At 49.7% G+C, this 13401-nt stretch overlaps 1 protein-coding gene and 1 long non-coding RNA gene across 2 annotated transcripts in view; one reads left to right on the top strand and one right to left on the bottom strand.

Moving 5' to 3' along the window:
• LOC135812977 (neurogenic locus notch homolog protein 1-like) overlaps positions 1–13401 on the bottom strand; it is a 73237-nt gene that overhangs the window by 16268 nt on the left and 43568 nt on the right. The window contains exons 7-8 of the mRNA XM_065326196.1: positions 13207–13323; positions 11517–11831 (exon numbers count right to left, since the gene is read on the bottom strand). Coding sequence (XP_065182268.1) covers positions 11517–11831; positions 13207–13323 — 432 coding nt within the window. The remainder of the gene's footprint in view (positions 1–11516; positions 11832–13206; positions 13324–13401) is intronic.
• Positions 2450–3684, top strand: LOC135812639 (uncharacterized). The gene is made up of 2 exons (XR_010552887.1): positions 2450–3005; positions 3249–3684. It is a non-coding gene; the product is annotated as an uncharacterized LOC135812639 (long non-coding RNA).

Here is a 13401-nt window from a genome sequence, read left to right on the forward strand (position 1 = left end):
CATTATTTATGGGTCTAGAAACGAGTCACGCCACAGCGTATACGAACAAGCTATGAACAAAACTCCATCAAGCCAACATTGCCTCACCTTAGAAGAGTTCCTGGAGCAGTACCGCTTAGCCACGCCAGCATCCCAGAAGACGAGGTCCATCACCCCCTGGCGCCACAAATGATCGTCTTGAAAATAGCCAATTTACAAGCGCTGGCAAAACAGCCAGATACGTCCTCAATTGGCCAGAACTATACACCGGCAGATAGTAGAACACCTCTTCTAGCGCTGAGGACATGTCCCCCATCTTCCTTTTGGGGTTTTCTTGAAATAAATTTTTTGAATTTTTCCACTCGACCATGCTGAAATACGGCCAAAGTCATACCTGCGCAGGAAAGCTCGCCCCTCCGCGACGTCTCCTCAGCAATTTCTACTCCAACACTACTACCAAGGCCGCAGAACAACGTGAAGTGTTGACTCTGACAAGGAAAAGCAGCGGTGGTCACTTGTCACTCCAAACGACAAGCTTCTCCTTGCGCCACCAATAATTTTTTGTGCGACTGTTGATGCAAAAGTGACTGAAGGCCTGAGCGCAGTTTTTGAATTTTATTGCAAGATGCACGGTGAGATCGCGTGCTCTGTGACGTACGATGACGCTTCCTGCATCACGATACGCGGCCAACGATCGTGAAAGTGCCTGGAACGCTACTCGGAACAGACCATGATGGCAGAGGTAAGATGAGCTTCATTTCCTGCTTGAACTGCTGAGTACCCCACAAACTGTCCTAATAGTGTTTCAATGGCAGCAAGCCGTTGAAATATGCCCCGTACAGCATGGAGAGTTATTTGTCTTTCACACTTACCTCCTGCAATCCCGAACATAGTCCAACAGTAAAAGTCCCTTGTTTTCATGTCGATGCTCGACAAAAGCGGCTAGCTCGGTCCCTGTGTTGACTGGCACGCAAGTAGCACTGACTGCACGCACTTGTCGCGTGAACTGCATGAGAGATTTCTTACGTCATAAAGAATGTGATTTCATCAATATTTCACTGGTCTTCGACCTACATGGTCAGGGAAAGTCCCGGTTCGTAGGCCTACAACACTCCCAGCGTGTTCTTGAGCATGAGCGCAGTAACAACACAAGTGTGATCACTTCCAGACCAACGGGCGTTGAAGGCGAGTAACAAGCGCACTGTACTTACGAAGGTGACTCTGAAATCTCGTGAGCCGTGGGCCACGCGACTTGGCATTCTTGCGTCACAAGGCACGTGATTTCACCGTGCATCTTGCAATAAAATTCAAAAACTGCGCTCAGGCCTTCAGTCACTTTTGCATCAACAGTCGCACAAAAAATAATTGGATGGCGCAACGAGAAGCTTGTCGTTTGGAGTGACAAGTGATCACCGCTGCTTTTCCTTGTCAGAGTCAACACTTCACTTTGTTCTGCGGCCTTGGTAGTAGTGTTGGAGTAGAAATTGCTGAGGAGACGTCGCGGAGGGGTGAGCTTTCCTGCGCAGGTATGACTTTGGCCGTATTTCAGCATGGTCGAGTGGAAACATTCAAAAAAGTTTATTTCAAGAAACCCCAAAAGGAAGATGGGGGACATGTCCTCAGCGCTAGAAGAGGAGTTCTACTATCTGCCGGTGTATAGTTCTGGCCAATTGAGGACGTATCTGGCTGTTTTGCCAGCGCTTGTAAATTGGCTATTTTCAAGACAATCATCTGTGGCGTCAGGGGGTGATGGACCTCGTCTTCTGGGATGCTGGCGTGGCTAAGCGATACTGCTCCAGGAACTCTTCTAAGGTGAGGCAATGTTGGCTTGATGGAGTTTTGTTCATAGCTTGTTCGTATACGCTGTGGCGTGACTCGTTTCTAGACCCATAAATAATGTGATATTTCGGCCATTTTTGAGGGGTATGCAAAAATCAAAGTTCCCTTCAGAAACCTTTTCCAGGGCTTTGCACAGTCGATCCACACCACAAAGGGAATCTACCTGCAAATTTTGAGCGAAATCGGAGAGATCCACTTGCACACATACTTTGGTATTCTCAGACATGCTCTCTTAAGTGTCTTACTGTCAGTTGTAGTACTCCCAGTACTGTAAAGAGGATAGTTTTAGCGGCTAACAAATTTATCCATTTCTGAATCAGAACCAATTAGCGATGAAATATAATATTTTAGAGGTGCGAGTTTCAGGGTTAAAACAAATTAGATTACTGGTACCGTACTGGACATGCAAATATTCGATTTTCCGTGCGGCAAATCTTTAGCGAAGACATTCCTTTTGCAAAAAAAAGCAATAATTATCCGTTTTAGTTTAGTATTAGTTATTAGTTTTATTGACAGTAGTCATTACAGAGTGAAATTGGACTGGTGTTTTCCCAACATCGGGCACATGCGCCATTGGGTCCTTGGAGTCCTAAGGGTGCAGGTGCAAGAACTGGTGTGCCAATAAGTGTGTCGTGACCCGAGGTCGACGACGCACAGCCATCCTAGCAATCTGGCAGACGAGGGGCCAGCACCAGCTGACAAGCGCTCAGCTGACTGACGGGTACGAGTCGCGCCAGCACCGCATGTGCACAGTACGGTAACTTACCGCATCTTTTCTATTCACTACGTCATTACTACTCACTACATCATTAGACATTACTACTACGTAGCCTTTATACGCACTTTAATACTACATTGTACATAATCATACAACTACTACGATGCTGCATAATCTCGCGCCTTGTCAACTGTCATAGTCTATTAACTAGTATCTTCTTCCATTCTTGCATGTTGTATCCCGCCGTTATGAGACGTTCAATCATTATGAATCTAGCTTTGTCCGTTACTTGTCCCCTTGTCCCGCCGTCTAATATGATTAGTGAGTACAGTATGTGTGCTCTGATTGGTTGTTGTTAGTTATTGTTATGAATATAAGTCCCTGTCTTTTATACGTTCGTCCTCTCGCTCCGGTACTGCTTCAATCTTGATCTCCTCTTTCTCCTCTTTACCTCTGACCTATCTACAAGGTATGTCCTTGGAAACGGAACTCTTGGTGGGCTGTTGAGTGATGGCGTGCATATATTGTGCACTTGGGATTCTGGGTCTTGCTCACACTTCGTGGCGGTCCTATTTGGTGTTGTTCGCAACGCAGGCTTTTGACTGACCCTTGGGGTCGGGTCATGACAATTGGTGCTGTGACCAGGATCCGTCACTCAATGTGAACTAATCCTCGGTTCTTTTTCTGGTGTGGCTTTTTTTGTCTTATCCAGAATGGCACAGGAAATGCTAGAGGAGTTCAACGCCCTTTCGCAAGAAGCAGGCCAGGGGCGGGAGACTCCAACCAGGCAGGCCTTGGAACGGGCGATTTCTTTGTTTGAAGGCGTGGGTCGCCCCGACCAAGGGCGACACTTGCGAAAACTAAAGGAGGACCTGGACTTCCTGTCGTTGATATCATTCAGGATATTGGGCCGGCATGCCGGTCACCGCACAGAGGAGTCGGAAGAGCCACCGAGAAAGAAAACTCGTAAAAACTCACGTAAGCCGCCTAAGAAGGACAAGGCGTCTCCTAGTGCGAAGAAGGACCAGAGTACCGACACGGAACTGCCTACAGACTTGCCGACTACCCCCGACAAGTCTGCGCCACAGTAATGTGCGGCCACTTTTATTGGACCAGATATAAATTCAATAAAAGTATTGTTATCTAAACCTGACTGCGCTCTGATCGCGTGTATGGTGAGGAATGGAGGCTAAGACCGACACTGTGGGGAAGTCTCATTTTTTTGAGATTGTTTGGTCAGAACCTGGCGGCATGTATAAGCCTTTGATACGTGAAGCAAGGAACCTGGGCATATATCTAGAACCGACAAGTAGTGTACTCGCAAGAGGGCTGGTTCGGGATATAAATAATCGGCAGTCACATTGACATACAGGGTTGGGTCTCTGGAGTCACGCTGGTTCAGCGGTAAGAACGGGTATAGGTGTGTAACATATTTTTACACAGTGCCATCACCGGTGGTATATCAGGAGCTGCAGTTTGAACTACTTCTTCATGGTCATGCAGTCACTAGAATGAAAGTGGTCGTTGTTCACTTTTCTTTCTGGAAATGAATGGAGATGCTGTCCTCTAGTCAGGCAAGGCTAAGACACAGCATATTCAAGAGAGGACACACAGGCTGACGAGAACGCCAGCTGGTGTAATGTGTGAGAAGTGTTGCAACACACGCGGGTAAAACACACTACATGTACCGGCTTAGGACGGTGTATCGGGAGGCACGGAAGGGAGATGACAAGTCCTAGAGACGGCAGGCTCAGGGACACTCAGCGGAAACGCCGAGTGACCCAAGAATCCAAAGAAAACTGGAAGGAATTGAACTAATCAGTGCTCCTGGTCGAAATAGGACACACAGGACTAAGGCAATGGGCCGGGAGATCCTCACTAAGTAAAAGGATCACTCGGCAGCTTTCGGGTCAGGTCACTCGGGGCGAGTCTAAGCCCGGCTGAAGGGGAACGTCGTGTACGAGTGTACCAGACTAGGAAAGAAGGCACTCTGGTCGAGCCTGAGATGAGAGGGGCGTCGTGTACGAGTGTACTAGACATCCAAGGATGGAGGGATTGAACGGATTCAGGCGCGCCACGGTGCGTTTTGAAATCGTTTTGGAAAGAGGCCACTATGATCGACCCTGAGCCCGGTTGAGGGGGGGCGTCGTGTACGAGTGTGCTAGGCATCCAACTGTAGGGGAAAAGGAACTCTGGTCGACCCTGAGCCCGGTTGAGGGGGGCGTCGTACGAGTATACTGGACACATTGGAGAGAAGGCACTCTGGTCGAGTCTGAGCCCGGTTGAGGGGGACGTCGTGTACGAGTGGACTTATCGTCCAAAACCACAGGAATTAAACGGCTTCAGGCGCGCCATGGTGCGGTTGAGAACGAATTGGGAGGCAACACGGTTTCAAATGCGACATGGCGCGTTTGAAAACCGAGAGGCACAGGGGTTGACGTGCATATCTCTGAAGAGACTGTCACGTGGCGAGCAGCTGTAAGGATTGGCGTACGCGTATACGGTGGACAAGGCATGAGATATGGGAGCGCAGTGCACGGCGCACGGCCCAGGCGTGGGTACCCCTAGCTGACCTCGAGCCCATCGTCCCGTACCGGACGAGGTCAGTGGACGTGGCACGGGATCAGCGGGATATAAGGCCAAGTTTTTGGGCAGAAGGGTATCATTCCTTCGGGATACCTGAGAGGCAACCATTGAGCAGATCTTCTGCAGGCGCTACTTTCTTTTGTTGTGACCTACTCTACTGAAAGACCATGTCTGACGGTGAACAGGTAGAACAACAGGCTTCAAGCCAGGCTCTGGCGGGAAGGGAGAGATCCCTACCTGCTCCAAAACCACGTCCGGAGAAACCCGTCATTATGCCTGAGGCATTCGACGGGGTGACCCGGGAATGGCCGGAGTACCTTGCGTACTTCAAATCTTGCGCTGAGCTCAACCAATGGGAAGATCAGCAAAAGGCTATGTTCTTGGGGGTGCGTCTGAGAGGGACACCTTCACGATTTTTTTCCACTATGGAGACGGGCCGCCAGTCAAACTGGCAACACCTGTGCGAAGACATGGGAAAGCGCTTTGCGCCGGCAAGTGAAGCTGCGAAGTATAAATCGCAGTTTAGAGCTCTGAGACGAGGCCCAGGCGAAGCCATTCCGTTAGTCACGGACGAATTACGTAAGCTGGTGACTCGGGCTTACCCGACAGCCACAGAGGACTTGAGGGAGGAACTGGTCCGCGACCAGTTCATCGAGGCCATGACACCGGCCAGGCTCAGAACGAGGCTCCTAGAATTAGCTCCAGTCACCGTACAGGCGGCTGAACAGCAGGCACTACACCTCGAAAGGGTGTGGGATTCACACGACATGGGTATACCCCGTCATGCTAGGATATTGGAGGAAGATAACCCTCCTATGTTAGTGGCTGCGGCAACCCGGGAGGAACCCTGGAGTCGTATGTCACGTACTCTGGACCAACTGGCCGAAAGGCTAGATCGCATGGAAAACCGAGGAAACCGAGCACGCGGACCATTTATGGGGTCGTGCTTTACATGTGGGGAGAAGGGCCATAAGGCATATGAGTGTTCTAACAGAACACGGGGTGGTGCACCAAACCGACACCAGGCGGGAAACGGACAGTGACCGGGGCGCGGGATCAGCCCTTGGCCGCACATTGCCCAGATCCCAAACCAGGCCCATCCGCCGGTGGTTCCCGGAAACGGGAGACCTCAGGTATGACGGTGCCAGGGTTGCTTAACGGACGGAAAATCCACATGTTGGTGGACACAGGTGCGTCAGTAAGCTTGCTTGCGGCACGACGATTAGGCGAATTCGATATCGAGCAGGAGGATATACTCCCTCCTCCGGATAACCCGGTATTTGGCGCTGGAGGGGATGCTCTCCAGATTGTTGGAACCAGTATTGTAACACTGGAGATTGGACAGGCTACGTGCTTGCACGAAATATGGATTGTAAACCATTTGCATCAAGAATGTTTGTTGGGACGTGATGTTCTGGCGAAAATTCCCTGCAAGATACAGTCTGATGGACAAAATCTGAATTTTTCAGCAGACAAGGCCACGGTTCATACCGTCAAACCAGAACGGATACCTCTGTCCTTACGGAAGCGTGTGACAATACCACCTCAACACGAGATGGTGGCATGGGCGTCTTTACCGAGCGACCTGGGAATTAACCCGGGTCAAGGCTACCTAACCGAACCTGATCCGAGCCTAGGAGAGGAGTTTGGGGTTTTGGCGGCGTACACGATCACTTCCCCGAAGGGAGGGGTGGTCCCAATACGTCTGATCAACTGTTCAGACGAACAGGTGATCGTTGAAAGGGATGTCTCTGTGGGCACATTGTGTCCTTTCGAGACTGTACAGACGGTTTTTCCGGCTGCTGATGACACGGAAACTGTCCCAAACATGGACCACTGGGAGGACGCACCGTCGTCCGCCGAATTGTGGGAGGCTCTACATGTTGGTACGGATGGCATGTGTCCAACCGAGTTGGAACAGCTGCGGGCAGTGGTAGAAGACCACAGGGACGTGTTTGCATTGGACGCAACTGAACTCGGACGGACACATGTCATGGCTCATGGCATTGAAACTAATGGGGCTGCACCGGTCTACCAACCGGCGCGGCGTATGGCTTGGACCAACAGGTCCACAGCCAGAGACATTGTGGACAAAATGCGAGATCAGGGGATCGTGGAGGATTCCACGAGCCCTTGGTCGGCACCCATCGTGCTGGTGGGGAAGAAGGATGGCTCTACACGGTTTTGTGTAGATTACAGGCGGTTGAATGACTGCACGACCAAGGACCCGTTTCCCCTTCCGCGGATGGATGATACTCTTGATGCGTTGGGGGGAGCGAAGTACTTCTCTACGTTGGACTTATGCTCTGGGTACCATCAGTTACCTATGAAGCCAGAGGACAAGGAAAAAACGGCTTTTTCCACACCTGATGGACACTACCAATTTACGGTTATGCCCTTCGGTGTGTGTAATGGACCTAGCGCATTCCAGCGCTTGATGGGTGCAGTCCTTAAAGGACTACAATGGCAAACTTGTCTGGTCTATCTAGACGACATCATTGTTTTTGGACGTACATTTCCGGAACATTTGGACCGCCTCAAGGCGATTTTTGCTCGCCTCCGGGCAGCGAACCTGCGGCTAAAACCTTCGAAGTGCTTTCTCTTCCGGGAGAAAGTAAACTTCTTGGGGCATGTGGTCACCGCTGACGGTGTCCAGACGGACCCGGCGAAGATCCGGGACATTGAACAGTGGCCGCCCATACGGACGGTAGGGCAACTCAGGACCTTCCTAGGGTTCAGTGGCTATTATCGCCGGTTTGTGCGAGACTATGCGTCTATTGCAAAACCCCTGCACGCGTTAACACATAAGGGAGTCACTTTCCAGTGGACTTCAACATGTGAGGAAGCTTTCAACAAGCTTAGACAAACTCTGGTTGAGGCTACTACGCTAGCGTATCCCAGATTCGGGCCGGGGGATCCCCCATTTGTGTTGGATGCAGACGCCAGTGGCGTTGGATTGGGTGCTGTGCTCTCCCAGCCGGATAAGGATGGCAAAGAACGGCCAATAGCATTTGCTAGTCGGCTTTTGAATTCCGCTGAGCGGCGATATGGCAGCACTAAGTGCGAACTATTGGGCATGGTTTGGGCAGTGAAGCACTTCCGTTGCTATCTCTTGGGCCGCGAGTTCTTGATCCGAACGGATCACAGAGCATTGCAGCATTGGGGCCGGTTTAAGGATCCCCCAGCAATTATTGCACGATGGCTAGAATTCTTAGCGGAATTTCAGTTCTCCGTACAATATCGTCAGGGACGAGCGCATGCAAATGCAGATGGGCTATCTCGGTGCAAGGAAAAACCGGAAGTTGTGGCGGCTGTTGCCGCCACAACTCCCGTTATACCTTCACCGTTTGTGCAAAGGAGGGACTGGTCTCACACTAATTGGGCTCAAGCTCAATCAGAGGATGGGGACATCTCACAGATGGGAAAGTGGCTTGCAGAATCCGCCGAGGATCCTGACCTGAATGGGACGAGCCCCGCGCTCCATGCTTATTGGCGAGGTCGCCAACTCTTTCTTGTTAAGGAGGGAGTGGTGTATCGACGTTGGCTAAACGCGGAAACCCTGGAAAGTAGGTTACAAATACTTGTGCCTACGAAATTGAGGCCTGAGGTACTCATCGAGTACCATGACATGGCAGGACATGCGGGCGTACGACGAACGTATGAACAGCTACACCGCCGGTTTTACTGGCATGGCATGAAACGGGATGTGCAGGACTGGGTGGCCAGCTGTGTGTCCTGTAGCGAGAAGAACAGGCCGGTTGGCCGTGGCCGTGGAGCTAGTCTCCAATCCTCGTGGGCGGGTTATCCGTTTGAGAGGATAGCAATGGATTTGATTCCCGGGCTACCTGAAACACAGAATGGCAACAAACACATATTGGTTGTGGTTGACTACTTCTCTAAGTGGGTAGAAGCTTATCCCTTGAAGAGAATGGACGCACTTACGATTGCTTCGGTTTTCGTGAGTGAATTTGTGGCTAGGTTTGGGGCACCCGAAAGGTTGCATACTGACCAAGGCAGGAACTTTGACTCAACCTTGTTTAAGGAAGTCTGCTCACTATTGGGTATTCGGAAAACTCGGACAACGGCGTACCATCCAGCTAGTGATGGGTTAGTTGAACGGTTTAATCAGACCCTTGAGGTCCAGCTCTCTCACTACGTAGATGATACGCAGCGAGACTGGGATACCCAGTTACCGGCAATGTTGATGGCCTATCGGGCTACTCCACAGACAAGCACGGGATATACTCCGGCTTATCTGTTGTTTGGACGGGAACTATGTCTCCCTAATGATGTGGCCTATGGGGTTCCCCCAATGACCCGGATGGATGAATCGTCAACGTATGTCAAGGACTTACGACAGCGGTTGAACCACGCACACAGTGTAGTGCGTAAGAAACTAGGCGTTGTACACCAACACCAGGCGCACTTGTATGACTCGGGCGCAGTGATGGTTGGGTTTGAACCAGGAGATCTGGTATGGCTCTTAGTTCCAGCAGTACATGTCGGAACTACTCCTAAGCTGGCAAGGCTATGGAAGGGACCGCACCAGGTCCAGGATAAGTTGTCTGACGTGGTATATCGCATTGTCGGTACGGTCGGAGACAAGACCAGGAGACAGGTTGTACATGTCAACCGGTTGAAGCGGTGCTTCGTGCGCCCTGAGCGGCTACTTCCAGTTGTGGAGGAGGATACGGAACCCACAGGCACACTGCCTGACGGTCCAGGAACCACCGATACTCGGGCTGACGGTTATGTGCCAGACGCCACGGACCGGTTGTATGAAACAGATCTGGCTTCAAATTTAGCGGAGTCCTTCTGCGACAACGGCCCGGCTTGTAGTAGCCCTCCTTCGGACCGCCCTCCTGCAGGGACCTCCCAAGATGAAAGGCTTGAGAATGCTCCGGTTGTGAGTGGATTGCCTCATGAAGGGCGGTGGTCGGAACCTTCTCATAATGAGATAACACCCGACGGCGACGGGCGCCCCAGGCGTTCTTTAAGACGGCCAGCTTACCTGAAAGACTATGTCTAGAAGAAGCGTAACAGCCCGTAGGGGCAGGATATGCGATGGCCGCTAGCGGCAGGCTGTACTAAGTTGTACCTAGTACTTCATTTCCTCTCTTTCTTCCCCTCTTTCTCCCCTCCTCTCTCTCTTTCCCCTTTTTGTCTCTCGCTAGGTATCCATCTCTCTCTCTCTCTCTCTCTCTCTCTCTCTCTCTCTCTCTCTCTCTCTCTCTTTCTTTCTTTCTTTCTTTCTTTCTTTCTCTCTCTCTCTCTCTCTCTCTCATCCTCTTTTAGATCTTCCACTATCGATATGTCTATCTCTCTCTCTCTCTCTCTCTCTCTCTCTCTCTCTCTCTCTCTCTCTCTCTCTCTCTCTCTCTCTCTCTCTCTCTCTCTCTCTCTCTCTCTTCTTTCTATGTTTGTCTAGTACATGTGGTGTGTAGGTGTATGTGTGAGAATGGTGTACGTCTTTTACTGGCCGTGGACACGAGGACGTGTGCAAACCTGAGACGACGGGGGGAAGTGTCGTGACCCGAAGTCGACGACGCACAGCCATCCTAGCAATCTGGCAGACGAGGGGCCAGCACCAGCTGACAAGCGCTCAGCTGACTGACGGGTACGAGTCGCGCCAGCACCGCATGTGCACAGTACGGTAACTTACCGCATCTTTTCTATTCACTACGTCATTACTACTCACTACATCATTAGACATTACTACTACGTAGCCTTTATACGCACTTTAATACTACATTGTACATAATCATACAACTACTACGATGCTGCATAATCTCGCGCCTTGTCAACTGTCATAGTCTATTAACTAGTATCTTCTTCCATTCTTGCATGTTGTATCCCGCCGTTATGAGACGTTCAATCATTATGAATCTAGCTTTGTCCGTTACTTGTCCCCTTGTCCCGCCGTCTAATATGATTAGTGAGTACAGTATGTGTGCTCTGATTGGTTGTTGTTAGTTATTGTTATGAATATAAGTCCCTGTCTTTTATACGTTCGTCCTCTCGCTCCGGTACTGCTTCAATCTTGATCTCCTCTTTCTCCTCTTTACCTCTGACCTATCTACAAGGTATGTCCTTGGAAACGGAACTCTTGGTGGGCTGTTGAGTGATGGCGTGCATATATTGTGCACTTGGGATTCTGGGTCTTGCTCACACTTCGTGGCGGTCCTATTTGGTGTTGTTCGCAACGCAGGCTTTTGACTGACCCTTGGGGTCAGGTCATGACAAGTGAATTTGGAGAATGAAATTGGGTATTGCAAGCAAAGTGAAGTGAAAAAAGAAAATCAGTGAAACTAAGTGTGAGATCCAGCATCACAATTACCCCATCACAATCTTGTATCAACTTGAAAAGAGGAGTTATTAATTATTTATTACTTACAGGTGCTGTTGAAAGTTGTCGTGCTCCCAGTACTCATAACTGAGTCGGATTGGGCGGGGGTTTCCCCAATATCAGGCACAGATGACGTTGGGTCTGCACCACCATCTGATAATGGGGCTAACGTGCTTGTTGCGGATTGGTTCAAATCTGGGGCTAACGTGCTTGTTGTGGATTGGTTCAAATCTGGGGCTAACGTGCTTGTTGCGGATTGGTTCAACATGCTTGTCGCGGATTGGTTAAAAGCTGGGGCTAACGTGCTTGTTGCGGATTGGTTCAAATCTGGAGCTAAAGTTCTTTCTTCAAGCGTAGATGTGTCTATAAGTGAATTTAGAAAATGAAATTGTGCATTCCAAAGAAAGTGAAGTGAAAAAATCTGACATTGCGGGCCAAACCATGGGCGTCAGAAATTAGCTTTGAAATGGTTAATATGGGTTTTCACCTATCGATTACTCGTTATCTTAACCATGGATTAATCAATTTTAATAGATAACAAACAGTGTCTGACATTGCAGGCAAACAATGGGCGTCCAAACTAGGATTAACACGACCATGGGTTTTCAACTATCGATTACTCTTTAGCTTAACGATGGATTAATCAATATTATTTTAGTAGTTAACAAAATTAATAGTGTCTGACGAATTGCAGGCAAACCAAGGGCGTCCAAACCTGGTGTTGAAATGATCATTGGTATTCACCTATCAATTTTTCTTTAGCTTAACGATGGATTAATCAGTTTTAATAGTTAACAATTAGTGTCTGGATTTTGTACAATATTTTCTCTTTTCCACAAGTTGTATCTTAATAAAACCAAACATCTGCATATGAGAGGCATCACAGACATTGTACCGCACAATTTAAATGCTAGTTACACAAACACACTTTGCGGCGAACTTCATCCCTGTGTTCAGTACGATACGTTCGGTCACGGTGAGGAAGGATGTCCTACATCCCACCTATTGAGCCACTTGGTCTACCAATTTGAGTGCCGGAATTGTGATAGCCGGTACGTTGGTAGGACCCTTCGACACCTGAGTGCACGTATCAAACAGCACGTACCACTTCACATGGTGCCGGACCCAGGAAAAGTGAAGCACCCTAAGCGGTGAAGACCACACAAGAACCCGCTCCCTCTACCACCGACACAGCCAGAGCAAGTCAAACACACGGTGCAGAGGAAGAGTGGTGGATCACTAAGCCAACCGAATGTGCCTTCTCCACCGTTGCCCTTGCCGCCACCGGAGCCACCACCAGTGCTGTTGGTGGCTGGGGTTGGGGTGGAGTCGGCAACAACGACAGTACCGCCAATCGCAGAAATTGATCCCATTTCTTTGACACAGTATCCGGTTGTGAGGACACCGCAGCACGCTCCGGCGCTTGATCCGTGGGTCCAGAGACCACGGAGGTCGACCGCTAATTATTCAACCGAAATATATGCTAGGAATGGTCAAGGCCCACTCGTAACAAGTTCCTCCCGCCGTTGTTTTCAAGAAACATGCAGGATACTACATGTGCAGTTTTGGTGGAAGCTATCAAGGTGCCGGAATCACGCACACACATACACGCAAGCGTGCGGGTGCGAGCACACACACACACCGACACACACACCGACACACACACACACCGACACACACACACACACACACCGGCACACACACACACACACACACTATACGTAAGCTAATTGCTAACCTGTGCAATTAAATCCATCGCCAGTAAATCCAGGATCACAGGTGCATAAAAAGCTTCCCAAAGTGTTGTTACATTGTGATGATGTACCATTACACATGGTGTTACACTCATCGATATCTATAAGAGGAATAGATTAACACACATGGGTCAATCAACCAGGTACAAGTACAAGTACTACTTCCTCAACTATTATTC

Source organism: Sycon ciliatum, chromosome 3 (genome assembly GCF_964019385.1).
Source record: "Sycon ciliatum chromosome 3, ocSycCili1.1, whole genome shotgun sequence".
NCBI classification, from domain to species: Eukaryota; Metazoa; Porifera; class Calcarea; order Leucosolenida; family Sycettidae; genus Sycon; species Sycon ciliatum.